The sequence below is a fragment of the Microcebus murinus genome, chromosome 1, assembly GCF_040939455.1.
Source record: "Microcebus murinus isolate Inina chromosome 1, M.murinus_Inina_mat1.0, whole genome shotgun sequence".
Classification (NCBI taxonomy): domain Eukaryota; kingdom Metazoa; phylum Chordata; class Mammalia; order Primates; family Cheirogaleidae; genus Microcebus; species Microcebus murinus.
The window spans coordinates 67,860,308-67,882,422 of record NC_134104.1 but is presented as its reverse complement, the minus strand read 5'-3'; the positions used below and the strand labels follow the sequence as shown (position 1 = coordinate 67,882,422).

The window sequence follows — 22,115 nt, the reverse complement described above, 5'->3', positions numbered from 1 at the left end:
CCTCCACACTTCTCCCACCTTTGGGGGAGATGAGGGAACTCTGGGGTCCAGGGCCAAGTTCCTCAAACTCACAGGCAGAATCCAGCTTTCTCTCGGGTGGTGGTAAGTCATAGGCCGTGGGAGCTGGGGAGGGCAGCTGTCGCAGCATGGACCACCAGCCTGTGCGGTCTCCTGGGGAAAGACTGAAGCAGACACCTCATGGCTCAGTGAGATGAGAGTCAGGGAAGCCCTAGCCATACAGAATGAGCACTAGGGTGAGGGGGACCGGTTCTGATTTCTCCAGTGACCTTCTGTCACTGTGACATAGAGCAGTTCTCTTGGACTGGCCCAACGGCCTTCTTGGGTAAATCTGGGTAAACCTGTGAGGTGGTGATGAATTTGTTTCTCTAATCTCCAGAGCTTCCCTTAAGAGTCATCCAGATCTCACTCAGTGAAGACCAAAATGCCTCCATGACAGATGTCAACGCCTCGGTCAGTGCTGTAGCTGGGGTTAGGGTGGGAGGTGGATCTTGGCAGGTTCGGACAAGGGCTGAGCCATCACTTGTGTGTCCTTCATCTTGTCGTTCATCTCGATTCAATTGCCAGAGGAGGCCGGATCCTCTTGCTCCAGGGGAGGTCTGAGGGGGTTAGGAAGTCAGAAAGCCCCAGGACAGAGACCTCAAAAGCTGTTAGAATCACCAACTCAGCATGAGCAGAGCCTACAGTGCCAAGTCACCCCCACCTCCACCTCTGAGCACCCCTTGAGACCTGCATTTCTTGGGTATTATATGGAAGAACCCTGAGGGCACTGCACCCCCAAGGAGCCTTCTGGACTTCCCAGAGGGAATTGGGGCTCCTTCTTCTTGGCTCCATGCCCTCATCTGCACCTCAGTCACAGGCAAAGTAGCACAGCTATTCAGTGCTGAGGCTCTAGAATCCTACACACCCGATTCAAATCCCTGCTCAGCCACTTACTGAAGCAGGTGTAATAATTAGACACATTATGTAGCAGGTCATCTGTAAAAATAGGGACAATAATAGTAGCTATGTCAATAAGTCGTATCAAGGTTTAAATGATCATATATGTAAAGCACTGAGCATGGTGCCTGAAACACAAGTGTTCAAAACTTGTTATTCCAATTATTGCTACTACTAGCACAGCACTCCACACACTCCACGTGGTCATATCTGTTGGTATTTGTCTACTGGGCCTGATTCTGGGCTTTTTGAACACAGACTATTCCTAAGTCATATTGCCTCCCCCAGCATCTGACCTCCCTGTAGGTCTGCCTAAAAAACTGATGTCCAATATGCATGTGGGGAAAGAATGAGTTGGTGAGTCAGGGGTTAGGGGCCATTCATGTCAGATTCTCCCTTTGTAAGATGAGCAGAGGAGGGGGAAAGTAATGTTGGCCCCCCATTCACCAACAAATATTACTGAGGACCCACCGTCTCTGCACTAGGCTAGGGTGTGAGGATGCAGCGATGGGTGAGAAATGTTCTGGGGCTCCTGGGGCTCACATTCAAAGGTGGAAACAGACAGGGATGAATAAAGGCATTACGGTGGGTGGGATCTCCTCCCTGGACTGGGCGGAGACCTCACCACCCCCACCACCTCCCCCTATCCTCTGCCCTAGGTGGCATACAGAATGGGGACCCTGGCGGTGCGGGCCTTTCTCCAGAACAGCAAAGTGGAGCTAATGTAAGTGGGACTGTCCCTCTGTAAGTCCCTGGGTCTTCTCGTCCACCCCATGTCACTTACCTCCTCACTGTCTCCCCCACACACAGCCGTTCCCTAGCACCAGCCTCAGGAAGCTCCACTCAACACTGGAAGGTCATCTCAGAGTTCCAGTACCGCCCCTGGGGCCCTGTCATTCACTTCTTGAACAACCAGCTGCTGGGCGCGGTGGTGGAGGCATTCTTACACCAGGTGCCGGCCAGGAGGTCAAAGAGGAGTGAGGGGTCCAGGAACAATGTGGTCTTCCACCCCATCTCCAGAGAAGACGTGCGTGATGAGATGGCTCGTGAGTTACTGTATCTTGGGGAAAGTACAAGGGTAACTGGGGGGGGGGGTGGAGTAAATAGAGGAAGCTTGTCACAGGTCTTCAGCCCCCACACACTCATGATAGAAAAGTGTTCTGTGGAGGTCCGCAGACAAGGAAGAGTCATGCTAATTTAGATTTCTTTGTTTTGTAACTTTTGAGAAAAAATGTAAATATTTTACTCATCAGCTTTTTATTTTTATTTATTTATTTATTTTTTTTTTTGAGACAGAGTCTCACTTTTGTCGCCCTGGCTTGAGTGAGTGCCGTGGTGTCAGCCTAGCTCACAGCAACCTCAAACTCCTGGGCTCAAGCAATCCTCCTGCCTCAGCCTCCCGAGTAGCTGGGACTACAGGCATGCACCACCATGCCCGGCTAATTTTTTGTATATATATTTTTAATTGGTCAATTAATTTCTTTCTATTTTTTAGTAGAGACGGGGTCTTGCTCAGGATGGTTTCGAACTCCCAACCTCGAGCAATCCGCCCGCCTCAGCCTCCCAGAGTGCTAGGATTACAGGCGTGAGCCACCGCGCCTGGCCTCATCAGCATTTGAGATTCAAGAGCAGGAGCACAAAATGCTGCTGATGCACCCACATGTGTACAGTTTCACAGAGCAATTTCTCCTGCTGAGGCCTTGCTGACTATTGCTAATGGTTTTCTTAAAATATTGTTGCACTTAACCATATACAAGGACATTCCCTCGTCTTTGCCCTCCAGCTGGAGGATATTAAGCTGAAGGCTGGAGACTGGCCAGGGACAAAGATAGCACCCTCTTTGGAAGGGTATGGCCCTGTGCAAGCACAGTCCGCAGGCCAGGCCTCAACATCCCCATCTAAAAACGAGACAGGATTTCCGAAGCCCCTTTTAGGTCTGACAGCCCCTGGTTCTCCTGGAACAGGAGTGATAAGTTGGCAAGCTTGCCAGAGACAGAAAGGACTAACCCACCCTATTTTCTGGAACAGGGCAAAGAATAGGGTAGTGACCAGTCTGAACACAACAGAAACTGCTGTTTCACTACGGTCCAGAACCAAGCAAGAGAGCTTCCCCTAGAATCCAGGTTAAGCCTCCTCCTTCCTGGGACAACAAGGCGAAATCCTCAGGACTACTAAATGTTAAGGAGTCAGGGTGGGAGGAGTGGGGAGGCAGTAAGGGAGCAAAGACCTCAGCCCTGACTATGGTGTTAAAGAAAATCCACAATTTCTATTATACAAGTATAATATGGGGTTTGTTTGTTTGTTTGTTTGTTTGTTTTTTGAGACAGAGTCTCACTTTGTTGCCCAGACTAGAGTGAGTGCCGTGGCGTCAGCCTAGCTCACAGCAACCTCAAACTCCTGGGCTCAAGCAATCCTTCTGCCTCAGCCTCCCGAGTAGCTGGGACTACAGGCATGTGCCACCATGCCTGGCTAATTTTTTTGTATATATATATTAGTTGGCCAATTAATTTCTTTCTATTTATAGTAGAGACGGGGTCTCGCTCTTGCTCAGGCTGGTTTCGAACTCCTGAACTCGAGCAATCCGCCCGCCTCGGCCTCCCAGAGTGCTAGGATTACAGGCGTGAGCCACCGCGCCCGGCCTGTTTTTGTTTTTTTGAGACAGAGTCTCACTGTGTTGCCCAGGCTAGAGTGCCGTGGCATCAGCCTAGCTCACAGCAACCTCAAACTCCTGGGCTCAAGCAATCCTTCTGCTTCAGCCTCCCGAGCAGCTGGGACTACAGGCATGTGCCACCAGGCCTGGCTATTTTTTTCTATATATTTTAAGTTGGCCAATTAATTTCTTTCTATTTTTAGTAGAGACGGGGCCTCACTCTTGCTCAGGCTGGTTTCATACTCCTGTCTTTGAGTGCTAGGATTACAGGCATGAGCCACCGCACCTGGCCCAAGTATAATATGTTTATTGCAAAAACTCTAGGAAACACAAATTAACAAAAAGAAGAGGAAAAAAATAACCCATAATCCCAATCCTCAGAGACAACTATATTTTGTACACATCCTTTTAAACTTTCTTTTGTGCCTAGGAACTTTCACACATATCAGTTTTTTATTAAGGGATCAAATCATACCTAATGTTTGATAACCTCCTCATTAAACAATTATGACCATATTACTCATATATTGTGTATATATTCCCATTCGACATTTTATGGTATGTTTGAAAATAGCATCTTATATTTTAAATATATCATAATAGTTACCACTTGTTGAGTGCTTACCGTGTGTCAGGCACTGTACTGAGGACTCTGCATGCATTATCTCATTTAAATCTCATAAGTGCTATTATTGTTATTTCCTTTTAAAAATAAGGAAACTGGCCGGGCATGGTGGCTCACGCCTGTAATCCTAGCACTGAGGCAGGCGGATTGCTCAAGGTCAGGAGTTCGAAACCAGTCTGAGTGAGACCCCATCTCTACTAAAAATAAAAAGAAATTAATTGACCAACTAAAAATATATATACAAAAAATTAGCCGGGCATGGTGGCACATGCCTATAGTCCCAGCTACTTGGGAGGCTGAGGCAGCAGGATCGCTTGAGCCCAGGAGTTTGAGGTTGCTGTGAGCTAGGCTGACACCACGGCACTCACTCTAGCCTGGGCAACAAAGTGAGACTCTGTCTCAAAAAAAAAATAAATAAATGAAGAAACTGAGGCTGAAAGAGTTAAGAAATTTACCCCACATCACACAGCAAGTTAATAGTAGAATGTGAGTTACAACCCAGGTCTGGCCAAGTTCAAAGCATATACTTTTTAGGAAAGCATTTTCCATACCATTGAAACTGTGGTTCCCTTGGTAGGGATATACAGTAACTTATTTAACAAGAAGCCTCTTGTTAAACATTGTTGCTATTATGGACTACGCTGATCTGAATATCCAAGGACATGTACATTTATGCAGTTTTCCAATTATTTCTCAGAATTATCACCTGAAAATGAAATTGTTAAGTGAAAATGTATTTAGTGCTAATCAGTTGCTTTCCATGTTAATCCGTGTCCTCCCTGACAGTGAACTTGAGCACGCTGAAGACTTACTTCAGCTGTAGTGGCTACAAGGGCTACCACATGGTCTACAGCCCCGAGAGCGGCCTCACCTGCGTGTCCCCGTGCAGTGAGGGCTTCTGTGATCACGGTGGCCAGTGCCAGCACCTGCCGGATGGGCCCCGCTGCAGGTGCGTGGGGCCGGGTGCAGGAGGGGAAAGACAGTGAGGGGAATCCAAACTGGGCAAGACTCTGCTGGCGGTCCAGGAATGCCAGGGTACCTCACGTGTGAAAGTCAGGGTGGCTCGCCTGGTAGTGAGAGAGACCAGGGGCCAGACAGCGGGAAAGAACCGTTGTGAGGGCCTGCTCTCTGGGGAAAATAAACGTGTTATATTTACCTCCGAAACTCAAACGAGCCACCAGGTGGGTATTAGGACCATGCTGGAGATGAGAAAACCGTGGCTTGGAGATGACAAGAAACCTGCCCAAGGTACCGGGGAGTCGCAGGGGATGGTTTCCAAACCCTAACTCTTCCACCCGATTTTGCTTCTTGAGTGGACACCCTGCAGCCTCCTGTGGGAGCGGAACCCGCCGTCTGTGTCCAGGGCCAGGCCTGCCCCTCTGTCAAGAGTACTCAGTCAGGGGAGGCGCCTGTGGCCCCTGTGCTCATTAGCAGGCGGAGGGGCTCGGGTGACGGGAGTGCAGTCAGTGCGCGCCGTCCTCCGCCAGCCGGCGCCCGCCGCAGGCCCGGATAGGCTCAGAGCGGGAGGGGCGGGGCCCAGTTCTCCGGAGGGGCGGGGCTTGCGGCTGCGCCCGCCCACCCGTGACCAGCGGGGTCCCTGCTGTTCACACCCGCGTTTTTCAGGCCTGCGCCTGCCTCGTTTGCCCGGAGGCCTCGCCTCAGCCCGGCCTCGGGGCTGACTCGGCCTCTCTCCAGTGGGTGCCCAGCCTGCCCTGGAGAACCTCCCCTGGCCCCAGCGGAAGAGGAGCGGCGGGCAGGCTGCGCACCCGCCTCCCCGCCCCTGATCGGGCGCCCCCTCTGTCCCCAGCTGTGTGTCCTTCACCATCTACACCGCCTGGGGCGAGCGCTGTGAGCACCTGAGTGTGAAACTCGGCGCGTTCTTCGGGATCCTCTTTGGGGCCCTGAGCGTCCTCTTGGTGCTCGGGGTCGCGGTCTTTGTGGTCCTGCGCTTCTGGGGCTGCTCCGGGACCAAGTACTACGACTACCGCCTGGACTCGGAAAGCTGAGGCCTCGCCCAAAGGGACAGCTGTGGCCTAGGATACCTCAGGGCCCACCCCATCCTCGCCGCACACTTCAGGAGCCATTGCTTTGCGGAGGCGGAAGGGGAAGGTGACTGAAGATGATCGGGATTCTTCAAAGAGAATGAATAACGGGTATAAGGACAACACTGCCTGTCAGTAGGCACAGGCACACGGGAAGAGGCCATAAAGACCAAATACACGAATGGATGGGGTCTTCACACACACACACACACACACACACAAACACACACTCACAGGGAAGACACTGGCCTATGCACACACACATACACACATCACACAGCAGAATTAATAATGGTGTGATAGCCTTAATTTAAGCACAGTGCTTCTGCACACAAAACTCTGGTTTACTTCTAATTAAAGTCTATTTAAATAAAGTCCCTCTGACTTTTTGTGTCTTCGAAGCCATGGATTCCACTCAACACAGGGCTTCTCCCAAGCATCAGAAGGCACAGGGTGGTGGAGGAACAGGGGAGGCCTGGATCCAGTCCTAATCGGCTCTTAGTTACACCATTTTGGAAATCCTCAGTTGCTCCAATTCTGACTTGGGACCTTGCTTCACACTCCACATCACCCTCTTCATCCCCCACCCCAACACAGGCCAAAGCCTGGCCCTCTAGGGAGGAGGACAGAGATACCTCCAAATGGAGTATACCAGGCTCTGTCCTGGGACCCCTCCTTGTGCTGGTATCTATCAGTTTCACAAAAATGGCGAAAGAAATAGAGGAGAACTTCTCAGCTTGATAAAACACTTCTACAAAAAGCCTACAGCTAACATCATACTTAATGATGAGAAACTTGAAGCTTTCCTGCTAAGATCAGGAGCAAAAGCATAATGTGCCCACTCATCACTGCTTTTCAATATTGTACTAGAGGTCCCAGCTAATGCAATAAGACAAAGAAGGAAATAAAAGACATACAGATTAGAAAGAAAGTATTAAAACTGTCTTTGTTCACAGATGACATGATAGTCTATGTAGAAAATCTAAAAGAATCAACAAAAAAATTCCCAAAACTAAAAAGCAATTATATGTAATAGCAAGGTTTCATAATATAAGTAAGATTAGTGTACAAAAGTATTTTTTCCTAACTGCTGTCCCCATTGCTTGAGTTCCCTGGAAAAGGGATTAAGTCATTTCAGCTCTCTTTTAAAGAATACACTCAAGAACCATGCCATTCACCCCATCTTTAGATCTGGAGTACCCAATCCCTAATACACTGTCTCTGTCCTTTCCTAGACCCCAGGTAGAGTCTTCTGAGGTTCTCCATCCCACAGTCCCTCAGCTCTATTCTGTCTCCACTTGTTCCCAGCAACCTGTCCATCCCTGTTCCAATCAAGTGTGGAAAGGAAGTGTCAGAGAGGAAGTCACATGATATAAACTGTGTGCTCAGGCTCACTCTTGTGGGTGGTAAGTGGTATTGGAGGAAGCTTCCAGAAAAACATGATCTTTAGCTAAACAGAGATTCCAAACTGTCCACTTTGAATAGAGAATAAGTTCTCCCAGCAGGTGAAGCCACTCTTCTCTGTATAAGGCTATAGCTCTACCTTCATGGGTCCTAAAGTGTAATCAAGTCTCCATATAAAATCATAGCTACAGCATTTATTTATCAAGAATTAAGCAGATGGGTTCACTGGTGAATTCTACCAAACATTTAAGGAATAAATTATACCAACTCTTTACAGTCTTTTCCAGAAGATAGAAGCAGATGGAATACTTCCTAAGTCATTCATCTAATACCAAAATCAGATAAAGACATTTTAAAAAAAGGAAACTGACTGGGCGTGGTGGCTAGAGCCTGTAATCCTAGCACTTGGGGAGGCAGAGGAGGGCACATTGTTTGAGCTCAGGAGTTCAAGACCAGCCTGAGCAAGAGCAAGATCCCCGCACTCTAGCCCAGGCAACAGAGTGAGATTCTATTTCAAAAAAAGAAACAAGAAAACTACAGACCTATTATCTCTCATGATCATAGATGCAAAAATACTCAACAAAATATTAGCAATGAAATCCAACAATGTATAAAAATAATTGTATGCCATAACCAACTGGGATTTATCCCAGGTATGCAAGGCTAGTTCAAAATTCAACACTTAGCTAATGTAATCCATCACATTAACAGGCTAAAGAAGAAAAATCACTTGATCATATTAATAGATGAAGATAAAGTATTTGACAAAATCCAACACCCATTCATAGTAAAAACACCGAGTAAACTAGAAATAGAGGAGAACTTCTCAGCTTGATAAAACACTTCTACAAAAAGCCTACAGCTAACATCATACTTAATGATGAGAAACTTGAAGCTTTCCTGCTAAGATCAGGAGCAAAAGCATAATGTGCCCACTCATCACTGCTTTTCAATATTGTACTAGAGGTCCCAGCTAATGCAATAAGACAAAGAAGGAAATAAAAGACATACAGATTAGAAAGAAAGTATTAAAACTGTCTTTGTTCACAGATGACATGATAGTCTATGTAGAAAATCTAAAAGAATCAACAAAAAAATTCCCAAAACTAAAAAGCAATTATATGTAATAGCAAGGTTTCATAATATAAGTAAGATTAGTGTACAAAAGACCATTGCTTTCCTATGTGCCAGCAAAGAACAATTAGAATTTGAAATTAAAAACACATTACCATTTACATTAACACCCCCCCCAAATGAAATACTCAGATATAAATCTAACAAAATATGCACAAGGTCTATATGAGGAAAACTACGAAACTCTGGCTGTGGCAGAGGTTTCTGATGAAGACTTTGGTCAGAAAAATTCCACCTCACGTTGGCCTCATCATAGCTCTGGGTTTTTGTCTTCTCAGAGTTCATGCTGGGTCACAGGTGACTTTAGACAGACTATCTTGTTTAGGTCCACACCCACATTTGTCTTCATGAAACATGTGGCATTTCACCTCATATATACACACCTTTAGAATTTTCTCCAGGTACTTCTGGTTCTTGCTGGTTTGGCAACTTACTTCTGCTATTAATAACTTGGATCATCTCCAGTAATTCTGTCTCACACATACCACATTCTCTCTCTTCCTCTTTCTTCTCATCTCTCTCTCATATGCAATCATAATTATACACTTTAATTTCCAAATGCTTCTAACTGGTTTATCTCATATTTTATCCAGTTTTTAGGCTAGTCAAATTTTACAAATTTTTTGACTTCCAATAACAACAGTAATCAGTGTTGTATGTACATGTGTGTCCTCATATGTAATAATTTAGATTAACCACTGTATTAGGTGTCACCAATTTGAAGAAGTACAAAGCAAGAGGAAAAAACCTAAAAATTGGGTTTATGTTAAATAACAGTGGCGTTATTGTCATTTATGCAAACTGTTCTCCATTCATGCCTAATTAGAGCGCAACTTTGTAACATGTATATCATCAAATTTATATTCTGTTTGACTTCAACACTGAATGCCATTGTTGAAACTTTCAGAGCCCAGTGCCTGTATTTCAGGGCTCTCCGCTCACATGGCCCATCGTCTATCTCAGTTGTTCAGCACACCTGTGAGCGTCCTGGTATGTAGAGCCCCATGCTGGGCTCTGTGACTGCAGAGATGAACACTAGCTGGTTCTTGACCCGAAGCATGTACAATTTAACAAATAAGTAAAAACATAATAATACAGTATGGAAAGAGACTAAGAAACCAGCTCCTCTCTAGGGAATTTGACAAGGTCATGAAGGGTGCCATCTGAACTGGGCTTCTAAGAATGAATAGGGGAAGAATCTCAATGTGCCAACACTCTGGGTCAAAGCAGGTGTGACAAGGAGAGTGAGATGCTCCCTGTGGAAGGGGCACAGGATACAGGACCTGGAGCTGAGGGAGTTGGCTGAGGCCATATGCCAAAGACCCTTCTATACCAAGCTGGGGTTTTATCCTGTAGGTAGGAACAGGAATAGTTTTGATTTTAGACAGGAAAGCTCTAGAGATAAGTATGAAAGGTAGTTTGAAGTGGAAAAAAAAAAAAGATGTTTCCATTAAAAAAAAATAAGGGAAGACCAAATAATATTTCATGAGCTTCTTTTCATCTTAATAAATATACATGTCAATAACACTTCTATGGACTGTATGAAATAACACTATATTTAAGCAAATGGTCACATTGGGATATCTCAGGTATTTTGTGTTTTGTCTTTTTCTTTTCTTGACTGTTATAAACAGTTCTGCAGAGATTCTTAATTATTTCTTTAAGATAAACAAGGAATTAAATTGCTGAGTTAAAAGTAGGCACATTTTTAAGGCTTTAGATAAATGGTCAGATTGTCCTCCAAAAAGGTTGTACTGATTTTATTCACACGATTATATTCTTTTGTGAATTACCTGTAGCCTTCTGTTTTTTTTGCTACTGGTATGTTTGTCTTTTTATTGCTTTATAAGAGTTCTCTATATGTTAAGGGCATTCTGTTTTTGATATATGTAGTGTACATAAGTTCTTTCGGTTTGTTATTTCTGTAGATGTTTCACCTCCCCTAGTAACTTTAATCCCGGTGGGAAGAGACATCTTTGAACCCTCCATGGCAGATAGCATAGTCTGTCTTCTGTGGTAGGAGCTCAGCAAATATGCCAGGATGAATGTTTGACTTATTTTTATCCAACCTACTTTATGAAACTCATTCTGCCCCACTCTGGAAATAGAAGGGAGTCAGTTGAATATTCACACTCCCCTTATTCAGAGTAATATCAACGTAGTTTTATTGTTTCCTTCATTCATTTAACAAATAGTCACTGAGCACCTTGTATGTGCCAGGCACTGTTCTCAGTCCTAGGGATACGGTAAAAGGCAAAATTTTCCATTTCTAGTTGGGGGACACAGATAATAAACAAGACAAATAAAGTATGCACGATGTTGGCTTGTGATCAGTGCTATGAATAAAATCAAAGCAGAAGAGGGAAAGTTGCATTTTTAAATAGGGTGGTCAGGGTAGGCCTCACTGACAAGGGACATGAAGGAGGTGGAGGTGGAGGAGTTAGCTGAGCGGAGATCTAGTGGAGAAGCTGCCATATCAGGACTAGACTGGGGTTGTGGGACAAAGGTGGAAACAGGGAGACCTTTAGTGACCCAGTGGTCTACAGTAATCCAGATGAGAGATGGTAGCATCTTGGACCATCTTGGTGATAGCAGTGGAGAGTTTGAGGAGGGGCCAGATTCTGGACATAGTTTGAGGCAGTGGAGCCAACAGAATTTGCTGGTGGAAATTGTAAGAGAAAGAGGGATGAAGAATGGTGCCAAGGATTCTGGTTTGAGCAACTGAAGGACACAATGGACCTTAACTGAGATGAGGAAGACACAGGTGGAGCAGGTTTTGGGGAAAGATCAGGACTTTGGGAAATGTTGAATGTGAGGTATCTCATAACATCCAAGTGGAGAGGCTGAATATACAACTAGATATATGCATCAATAATAGTTGTATATAAAAGTTGGGATTTTAGAAATTTTTTTCTTTCCTTTCTCTTCTGACTTCTTTTTTTGCTTGGTCTTTTTTAGTTCTTCAAAATTTTAAAAATCATAAACAAGTTTCACTTTTAAAGTAGAGAAAAACAATAAGGCATGTTTAATTAAAAAAGTAATAACATGTGAGTTATGAGTTATGGGAGGAATAATTGAGGATTGCAGCCTTTCTTTTAAATTTGCTTGTGTCCAGAACTTGCAATTCAAGTCAATTCAACAAACATTCAAATTGTTGCATTCAAGTCAATTCAACAAACATTTTCTCCCACAGGCCATGTGCTCCACTAGGTTCAGGGGATGCTGAAATGAACGAATACGGTCCTGCCCTGAAGGAGCCCCCCGCCGTTCAACAGGCTCTAGGGCTGACCATAGTACGTGTTGTAACCAGGGTCCAAACAAGAACTGGGGGAACAAGAAGGAGAGAGGTAGCCTTAAGGACACACAAAATCCCTATAAAAATGTCAAGAGCATACAGGTCAAAGAGACAGCCTCTGGGCCACACTGAGGATGCAAGGTAGAAACACACAGGTGGGTGGTCAGGTCTCTCTTTACTGAAACACAGCACATGTGCCAAGGAAGTCAAGGACATGTCTGGGAACAGAGGAAGCCCCCTCCCCCCCCACACACACACACTCACGCAGGCATACGTGAGCCAGGGTCCTGTTGCCACATCTGGGGTGGGGAGCTTGAGCCAGCTGCCCTTCGTGGGACTCTTCCAGGTACATCTCAGCACAGTAATGTGCTTCCAGTCTGTTGGTGGGGACCCAGGCCACAGGCACCTCTGTCCCTGTTTGGGCACATGGGACATGCCTGGCAGCAGCTGACATTCTCTAACCCCTCCTGGTGCGCAGTAGGGAGACTTGGATGAGAGGCAGGTGGGTATGCAGTTCACGGCGGAGCTGGAGATCAGAAGGAGCCAGGTGATAGTACTTGCCCATCTGCCTGTGAGCTCGCCACAGGCCAAACACAGGAAGGACAGTGGGACAGAACACACGAGGAACACAGCAACACTTCCTGAGCCTCCCACATGCTGAACATCGGCTGGGTGCTTCACACACATTATATCATTTAAACCCTGCAGTAACCTTATAAAGCAGATGTTATTCTCATTTTATATGGGATGAAAGTAATATAGAATAACTTACCATGGTCACACAGTTAGGAACTAGAATTCATGCCGAGACCTATCTTGCTCCAAAGCTCATTGCTTGACCCCCATTGGTGGCCCCAACAAGAACTGACACGGACACCCCCATGGTCTGGCACCTGCACCTCAACTGCCTGGCCTGCTCCTGAGCTCCCTGGTTTCTTTCTGACTCCTGAAATAGTTTCCAGTTTGGTGGCTCAGATCTGACATTCAACCCTGGCTTCTGTCTTCGACTAGGATGCATACTCGATACTTCGGTTATCATGTGCAGAGGGCATTCGTCATTTATTTGGCTGTCCCGTGTCAAATCCCTATGCCACATTTAGGCAACTCTTTATTGCAGGAGTCCTCAGAGAGCCGGAAGTACCCAGACATGCCCTCTTCCCATCCCCTGGCAGCAAGATGTGGGCACAAAAGCTAAGCTTAGCATATTGGATGTTCCCGCTCAGGACTTTGACCCTGGAACAGATGACTCAGAGACAAAAGGACAGTGAGAACTCATATGCAATAGTATGTTCAGGCAGCATGACACACATTGGCTGTGGCAGCATCCAATAGTGACAGTGTCCCAGCTGGAATGTTCCCGCTGCCCCGCACCCAGAGCCCCTTGGGTTCCTCCTGCTTGTTTTCCCAGCCCACTCCGCTGGAATTCCTTTGATTCTGTGTACCATGGGACCCTGCCAATGAATGCCCCCTTTACTTAAGACAGTCAGCGGTTTTCTTTTGCCTACAACAAAGGATCCCACTTGCAATGGATATGTCCTGCTTCCATCTGCTAAGGGTAGTCATCTCATCTGTCCAGCCTGGTTGTGGACTCTACCCCTGGCATAAGACCCCCAGCCAGCACCTCTGCCAGGTTTATCCTTACAAGGGGTGACACCAAGCCTGAGCCACTGATAAGCTGTGTGGCACCCACTGACTATGAGAGGCGCCAAATGCAAGCTTGAAGTGTTGGCAGGGGCACTTGCAAAGGGTCGATTCACATTAGACTGTGCACTGGGCCCATTTTCACTGGTAAACCTGTGAGCAGAGCTTAGACACTTCCCACCACATCATGCTCTATCCCCTACTTTGTAGAGTAGGGGAGCTATACCTCAGAGAGCTGGGCCCATGACGTCTGTGCTGAGCTGACCTAGTCTAACGTTCTAATGAGTCACAACATTCCCCAAAGCCCTGACCCAGAATTTCACCATTGGAAACTCTGCCCAATGATATCGGTTTTAGTAGGATATTCCCAGTTGTTGTACAAATATCCCAATCTTGGTCTCTATCTAGAGCACATATCTATGGGGCTTTTTTTGTCTAGCATCCCTGTTTTCTCTGGGCCCATCCTTGCCATTCTATGTGGTCCTGATTTGGCTGTCAGTCATGGTGGCCTTTGCAGGCCAATGAGACAAGTTCTTCCCTGATGCTACACAAATTTTGCTTTGTGAATGTAGGGCTATCAATGGTTGCCTTTTTGTACATATGGAGAAAGAAGGGAACAGAGTTAAGAGAAAGAGGAAATTGCCATGGTCATGTTTGAGCTGCTGGATCCAGCTATAACTGAAGCTGGAGAGGCACTTCTAGATTTCTCATGCCTTGCCTTTTTTGTGTAAATGTGTTTCTGCCACTTGCAACTAAGAGTCCGGCCTACCTGCCCATCAATATCATTGACCTTCTCCTCAGGGGCCCGAAGGCCAGAGTTTCCTAGGACCTAAGGAAATTGGGGATTGGGAGAAGAACTTGTTTACATTGCAGAGAAAGGGAACGAAGAACTCAGAGTAGACAGGCAGAAGCAAAGCTAAGCCGGGATCCTAAAATTCAGCTCCTATTACTCCATAAGAAACAAGACTCCCTCCCAAGTGCCGTAGTTGCTCTTCTGTGTTCTGCAGGTCTCCCCTGCAGTCCCTGGGGATCTCGCACTTTCCTCCACTGCCCTGGCCCAGACAGTGCCCACTCACCTGCTGCATGAACCTCTCTGCCACTCTGGGATCAGTGAGGTCTTCTGGGGAGGCCACACTCAGCCGCAGGAGGAGGAAGCCTCCGTCTCCACCTGCAAGTTGAGAACAGCAGGAAGATAAAAACATGGTCAAGTCGGTTTACGTGTGAAGACGTGCTTCATGCTAATCAGCCTTGGCACCCTCCACACATGTGTGTGCACTCTCGTGTGTTCACGTGTCGGTGTTCACACAGACCTTACGTTTACTCACTACTAGGGGGAAGGAGGTTTCCCTCTCTGGGATAGTTAGGCCCACTGGAGCGTCCTCCCAACGAGAGTGAAAGAAAAGGTGGCTTAAGGTACCACTCGCATTTGGAGAAGTCAAAGTGTAGTGTGAGGAAGGAGAATGGAAATGATCCAGAATGTTCTAAAGGCCTAGAGGTCCTAGATGGAGCTGATGGGAAAGAGCCTGAACAGGGAGAATGCCAGAGAGGCTGTCTGTCTGAGGGATGCCCCAAGCCAATTCTTGCAGCTTAAAGTTGGGGTCGGGGGGTGAAAGAGGTCTTCAGTCTGGCCTTCTTGGCTTAGCAGCTTGCAAGAAAGTTCTGTCACTGAGAATTTCCTTCCCCTGCTCACCTTCTAGTCATTTCTTCCTATCACCAATACTATCAGAACTGATCTAGCAATTGCACTTCTAGACGTTTATCCTACAGGAAATAACACACACATGAGAAATGTACTATTTACTGAAGCACTGTTTGTCCTAACAAAATACCGGAAACAACCTAAATGTCCATTAATACAAGACTGGTTAAATAAATGGTGGTTTAAAAAAAAATGGAATACTGGGCAGCCATCAAGGAGAATAGCTTTCTGGGGTGGGGGAAACAGGGAAGAGCTAGTCAATGGGCATTAAACTTCTATTTATGCAAGATGAATAATTTCCAGAGATCTGCTGTGCAACACCGTGCCTACGGACAACAATGCCGTATTATAGTTGTTAAAAGGGTAGATCCCATGTTAAATGTTCTCACTATAATAAAGTAAAAATTAAAAACTAAGATACAAAAATTAGTCAAAGAGACAAAAATACGAGGCCACAAAGGTGAACATAAAATATGAAGGGAAAACCTTTTCCTTCCTCCCCACATAAGAACAGCTTTATCTCAGACATCTGAGTTTGTCATGTGCTCCGCTTGCATAAAAAAGGAGGATGAAATACATACATCATGTGTGTGTGTGTGTATATGTTTGCTTCCATGTGCATATTTCAGGCCCAGCAGTTTACATGTAAGAAGTATAACAAGAACCTCCCACGGGTTGCATGTGTGAGAACTGGGTCGCTAGGACGGCAGGAGGAGCAAGACATTTTATGGCGCACACTTCGTATCTTTTAAATTTTAAATCATGTGAGCGCATTATCTAATCAACAAATAATAGAGAAGAATATTTTAAAATAAAAATATATTGATTGATAAATTGAGCTTTTAAAAATAAAAGTACAGAGGGAAAACTATGAGTTTTGGGGTCAAACAGACTTTCATTTGAGTCCACAGCCATCTTCCTAGGATGGCAATTTAGTTCCCATCTTCAAACTTGTCAGATGGGCAATGAAACAAAACATATTCAAGAAAGTGGTTGTAATTAATATTTTTTTCTTTCACACCCTCCCCAGAAAGGTGGAGGCAAGTTGAGGATGTGCAGGGACAAGGCACAAGGGCAAAGTGATGGGAAGGAGAGGTGGAGGCCATGGTGCAACCCCTAGCAAGCGCACCCAGTGAGCCCACTTTCATGGGGTCCCGGGACTAGGAGAGCCGCAACTTGGGCCAGACGCCCACATGCTGCCCCTCTGTGTGGCTGTGGCTTGAATAGAAGCTTCCAAAGCACGAGGGCCATGTCTGTTAAATAAAACTTGGGGCCTCGCCTGCGGCATGGTAGTGACTAAACAGTTAACTTCACAGAAGGTCAGAGCTGGAGAGGACTTCAGCTCTCATCCCCACCCTGGCCAACTACAAGTGGAGAAACAGAGGCCCGGAGAGGAAGAGAGACTTGCCTAACTAAGATCGCTCAGGTTATTAATGGCAAAGCCAAGATCTCAAACCATTTCTTCAGACTTCCAGCCCTGCACTCTTTCCATACACCACCCCAAGTCTGCTCATCACTGATTTTGGCAAGAACCCCGAGAAGATCCCGAAGAGGCAGCAACAGAGAGAGAGGGCTCAGGACAGGCTCCCAGGACTGTCCTTCCTCCCCATCCTTAAGCATGTGACGTCCTGGAAACTCCAAATCCCAAATCCCCAAGGGTCACACATGGGTCAGTCACCTACGTGCAGGAGCTGTCGTGATCCGCCTCGTCTGAGCAGTGGTGCTGGTGGCCGTCGGGGGCTTTGCCGAGGTCTTTGCTGAGGTCGTGGTCTTGGCTACAATGGTGTCTGTTCCTCGGCTGCCGTTGCCTGTAGTCGGAGGGACAGAAGGAAGAGGGCTCCTGCTGGCGGGGCGGGGCCCGCCAGTTGTACCGTCCGTGGCAGGTGGCCCTGCACGGGTGGACTTCTGGATGGTGGCTACTAGCGAGGGGCTGTAGCCTGAAGCTGAGGACCCTGCAGCGGAAGTCACTTTGCCCACTGTCGACCCAGCCTCTGTGGCCGTGACTGCTCCCAAGGCTTCCATGTGGCTTGGCGTCTCCACAGAGAAGGCCAAGGTTTCTCCCGAGGGGTCAGTGCTGACCGTCACCGAAGCTCTGCTCAGGGTAGTGGCCTTGCCTGCTGTTGTTTCTGTCTCCGTGGTGCTACTGGTGGGGGGCGGGGTCTCAATGGTGGCATCAGGTGCGGCCGACTCTGTGGCACTGGCTGTTGACAAGGTCCCCGCAGACGTTGTGGACTCGGTGACGTAGGATCTGACGTCAGAGGGGTCTGGCAAAGCTGACGTAGCAGAGGTGGACGGGGCCTTCACTCCCGTGGGGCTGTGACCTGAGACCCCGGGGCTGGCGGTTCTTGCCATTTCTGTTTCTGCCACACTGCAGTTGGTGACCTCAAAGTGGGCGAAGGTGCAGGCCACCAAGCCTTCCGCTGGAATGGTGATGCCAGGGTCCAGGGCTGGTGAGGTGGTGGTGACTGGAACTGAGCTGTCGGAGGAGGAGCCGCTCTCTGAGGACAGGCCCTGAGCTTCTCTGGAGGTGTGAGCCGATGTCAAGACGTCCGCTGTGACCCTCTTTGCCTCTTCAGAGCTGTCATCGGTACAAAGGGTGTGAAAGATGGCGTCCGCAGGATCACTGCCTGTGACAGTCTCAGCTGTGGTCATCCCAGTTCCCGTGGGGCTGCCACTTAAGACTGATGTCTCCACACAGGTGGAGATCACGACCATGAACTTGGAAGTTGTTCTTTTTGTGAGGCTCCTGGTCTCTGTGGCAGGGGAAACAGTCCCGGCTTCCCTGGTCTCTGCTTCTGGAACGGTGCTGGCTGGGATTAAGAGCCTAGAAAAGGTCTCAGTGCTCATAGTTTGAGTTTCCAAAGTGACGCGTCCTGGTGCTGAGGTCTCAGTGAGGTCAATGGTCTGGAAGGCCTCCTCAGAACTTGTCCTGACCCCTGGAGTCACAACAGGAACTTCTACGTCATTTGCTGTCACCAAGGTATCTGGTCTGCTGGTGCTGGGGCCTGTGTTGGGTAAGACCGAGCCATGAGTCCCGATGGATGTCACACAAGCTCCCATGTCTATGACCTGGGCAGAGGGGGTGAGGTGGAGCTGCTCTTACCCCATTTTTCATCTTTATAAACAAGGAAGAAGGGCAGTGCTGGGAAGCCCAGCCCCTGGCAGCCACAGAGTTGGGGTTGCCCAGACTGGTGCCTTCTGAAGCTCCGACAGCCCACTTGAGGCCAGCAAGCCCCACAATCCCAGCTGATTATCGGTCTGTGGCCTTCCAAGGGAATGTGTGGGGCCACGATCCACCTTTAAGGGTGAGCAAAGAAGGCAGAAGTCCGAGTGAGCCAGGAACTACCGGGTAGAGGCCAGGAAATCTCAGAACTTTCTGAAAGAATCCTTGTCACTTTCCCATGGGTACTTTTCTCATCCAAGAAATGTTTCCCCATGCAAGTAAAACTCTTAAAATACAAGAAAGGCCTACAGTTTTGTCATTAGAGGTAGCTGGGAGGATGAGGGGAGAGAGGCCTCCAGAGGCAGTGTGGGGCGTGCTGCTGCCAGAGAGAGGGGAGCAGGCAGAGTCCTCCCGGCTCGACAAGGGAAGAGAGAGCCCTTCCCGGCCCTGCCCAGGCCTCCCAAGACTGTGGGTCTAGAACCACAAGGATGGAACCCCGAATCCACAGAGACCATGGGCCAGGCACTCTCCACATGTAACAGGAGCCAGGTGAGGCAACCTAACACTGGAGAGCCAGGCTGAGGCGCTGCTCCGTGGGCAGGACGCCTGCTCCCTGGCCTGGCCCCCTGCGTGCGAGTGGAGGGCCCTGAGGGAGGCAGCAGGATCTTTTACTGCCTGAGAGAGGCTGTTTCTCCGTCTCGGGGTGGTCGGGTTCTCTTTGTGAGTAGGCCAAGGAGCCATTTAGGGAGGGTTGCCTGACTTAGCAAATAAAAATACAGGACACCCAGTTAAGTTCAAACTTGCCTTTCAGGTAAACAATGAATAGCTTTTTATTATGAGTATTTTTCATTCAATATTTGAGACATATATTTTTTTATAATTCCTTACCTGAAATTCAGATTTTGCTGGTTGTGTTTTATCTGATAACCCTACCCTTGGAAGGAAAAGGATCAAAAGACAAGTCCCCATTTTTGGCGTTCTGGTGGCTTGAGATGGTCTTTACTGAGAAGCACTGGCTCCAAAGTAGCCCGCAGACCCCAAACAGGTGCAGGACCTCTCCCCAAGGTGTCAGGATGGGCCCCCAGGTCCTCCAGGATGGGCGGGAGCCACGAGCCCAGGTGGCAGCTCTAGTTCCACCACCCCACCACCAGCTCTGGCATGACATGACCTGCTGGCCCAAATCCCGGCTCTGCCTCCTGCCAGCCAGGCCAGCCACTACACCTCTCCCAGTGTCCTCGTCCTCACCAGGGAAAGCAGGGTCACAAGCCCCCCCCCCCCAAGGTGGTAAGGAGCAAATGAGAAGGCGGATGGTGAAGCTCTCAGATTCGGAAGCAGCAAGAGGTCATTAAGCATCTTGCCCCCGTGCTGTGCTCTCAAGCAGTCCCTGAAAGGCACGAGCTATTTTGCGGCAGTGAGGACCACAGGCTGTACCCCGAGCACTTTAGGTGGGACACGGCACACGGTCTCATCCCCATCCAGTGCAGCCCAACTCACACGCACATCACACTTTTACAGGAACTGCCGGCTGGCCGTCAGAATACACTTTCTTCTCCCCACTTCGAGGCCCGAGATATTTCTGAGCCTTCTGGGTCTGTCCCCGCAGGGTGGAACCAGAGCCTGCCTCAGCCCATGCAGCCTGCAGCCCAAACTGTGCCACGCTCACCCTGACCTCTCCTGAGGCATTTTCTTCCTTTCCCAGGAGCCCTGGGGTGTCATTTCTGCTGTGCAACCTCCTCATGCTCCTCGAGCCCATAGCCTCTTCCTTCCGGGGCCCTTGCAAGCCCCTGCCCACAGCTCCTGCCTGCCAGGGGTCTTCTCGAATGAGCAGAGCCCACCACAGCCCCTGCACAGCTCTGGCACATGGCAGCTCTGCTGGTCCCCTCTGCCATCTGGAGGAGAGGAAAGCATGTGGACTTCGGACTCTGGTTTTAGTCCCCCTGTCCGCTGCTCGCTCTGCTGCCTGCTGACCATGTGACCCTGGGAGCCAGGTCTCCCAGCTCCAAGCCTGAATTTTCTCATCTGTGAAACGGAGCTAGGAGTACGTATTGCATGGGGTTGTGAGGATTAAATTAATTGGAAAATGTGCGGCACAAACCTGGTAGACTGCGAGCGCATGCGGGAGGCAGTGTGGTGCAGTGGTTAGGCACATGTGCAACCCTGTCCTAGCTCTGGGATGAGTTGCTTAATCCCAGCAAGCCTCAGGCCCCTGCCTGTTAATGGGGCAGAGGTGGTAAGAATAGTGTTTATCTCCAAGGGCTATTGTGAAGATTAAAAGGAGACTGTATGATGATGTGTCAATGTAGGTCCATCCATGCAGCAAATGTACCGGCCTGGTGGGGAGGTTGTATGTGGTAGGAACGGGAGATCCATGGGAACTCTGCCCTTGCTTGGCTGTGAACATAAAACTGCTCTGAAAAATAGTCTATTCTTTTTAATGTATGTGACAAGTTTGGCACAGTTCCTACTAGCGACAGATCAGTGTCTGTTCTCTTTTTTCATAAAAGTCCTGCCTCTCTCAGCATCCACCCTTCCCAAGCAGTTTTTCTCACACAAGCTGTACTTTGAAGGAGATGTGCTAGGTAATAAACTCAGAGGAGTCACAATCTTGTTAAGCTACCTTCTTCAGCTTCAGGCAGAATTATCACCAGCTGACACCCTCTGTCCCCTTCCCCACCCCACTCGCACTCCCACAGGCATAAAGACAAACTCGGGTGACCCTTACAATGACAGCACTGACAACGACAGCATCTGCAGCATCAGTGTTCATTTGCAGGCACTGCAGTGTCATGCCTGCTTCAGCTGTCACACACTGTCATTTGCGTACTATCAACAATAATGACATATACATTTATGGTTAATTATAATTACCCAAGAGAGCCTACCCTCAGCCTCGGCTGCCCGTACTGAAACTCACACCCAGAGCCCCGCGGGGGGAGAAGCCCCCACGGACCCCTCTCGCCGCCTCACCTGCGGAGCTGTGGGACAGCCCAGCCTCCCAGCAGAAGAAAAGGGGCAGAGCCAGGCCCCAGAGAGAGCCCATCCCGGCTGGGGCACCAGCCACTGCCGCTCTGCAGACCTGCTTGCTGCCTCTCTGGTCGCCTTTTCCTGTTTCCTCAACCCGGGGAGGAGGGGCAGGCCTCCTGCCTGGGTGTGTGACTGGGTCGTTTCCTGGGTGCAGCCAGGTGACCACAAATGCAATGTGCACGCTGAGAGCTGACAGGTTGGGGCTGTCAGCAGGCTAACCCTCCTGTCCCCTCGCCCAGTGACCTCTCCTCTCTGAAGTTTGATTTGAGGATATGGAAGCATTTCCACAGTGATATTCACCCATCGGTCTTGCAGCTGGGGAGTCCACAGGAGATGGTGTTTCACCACCACTTCCCCACACACCACCCTCCTCCTGTGCCGGGGCTAGGGCTTTAAGTCAGACCCGACTTTCATTCCTAACCCTAGACCTGATTAGCTCTATGATCTAGGGCAAATTAGAGAACTTTTCTGAACCTCAATT

At 48.3% G+C, this 22,115-nt stretch overlaps 2 protein-coding genes across 3 annotated transcripts in view; one reads left to right on the top strand and one right to left on the bottom strand.

The window, feature by feature from the left end:
- MUC4 (mucin 4, cell surface associated) overlaps positions 1–7,188 on the top strand; it is a 30,267-nt gene extending 23,079 nt beyond the window's left edge. Inside the window, exons 21-25 of the mRNA XM_076002526.1 lie at positions 398–471; positions 1,617–1,681; positions 1,768–2,003; positions 5,019–5,181; positions 6,040–7,188. Coding sequence (XP_075858641.1) covers positions 398–471; positions 1,617–1,681; positions 1,768–2,003; positions 5,019–5,181; positions 6,040–6,238 — 737 coding nt within the window. The 3' untranslated portion in view covers positions 6,239–7,188. The remainder of the gene's footprint in view (positions 1–397; positions 472–1,616; positions 1,682–1,767; positions 2,004–5,018; positions 5,182–6,039) is intronic.
- A 5,077-nt stretch (positions 7,189–12,265) lies between these two features.
- Positions 12,266–21,754, bottom strand: MUC20 (mucin 20, cell surface associated). 2 transcript variants are annotated; one of them, XM_012780388.3, is made up of 4 exons: positions 21,578–21,754; positions 17,126–18,452; positions 14,825–14,916; positions 12,266–12,633 (listed from the first exon to the last, which is right to left on the bottom strand). In XM_012780388.3, the coding sequence occupies exons 1-3, from the start codon at positions 21,648–21,650 to the stop codon at positions 14,856–14,858; spliced, it is 1,461 nt and encodes a 486-aa protein (XP_012635842.2). In that variant the 5' UTR covers positions 21,651–21,754; the 3' UTR covers positions 12,266–12,633; positions 14,825–14,855. The 2 variants fall into 2 exon arrangements, with proteins under 2 accessions (XP_012635842.2, XP_012635840.2); XM_012780386.3 differs by having other exon boundaries at positions 17,130–18,452; positions 21,578–21,753.
- Between the last annotated feature and the right edge of the window lie 361 nt (positions 21,755–22,115).

Excerpts from the sequence above, each read along its gene's own strand:
- MUC20 (XM_012780386.3), bottom strand. The coding sequence starts at position 21,650 with ATGGGCTCTCTCTGGGGCCTGGCTCTGCCCCTTTTCTTCTGCTGGGAG. Across the intron at positions 14,917-17,129 it reads GATCACGACAGCTCCTGCAC|GTGGAGACGGAGGCTTCCTC; the intron begins GTAGGTGACTGA and ends CTCAACTTGCAG. Across the intron at positions 12,634-14,824 it reads CAGAGAGGTTCATGCAGCAG|CTCCGCCGTGAACTGCATAC; the intron begins GTGAGTGGGCAC and ends TCTGATCTCCAG.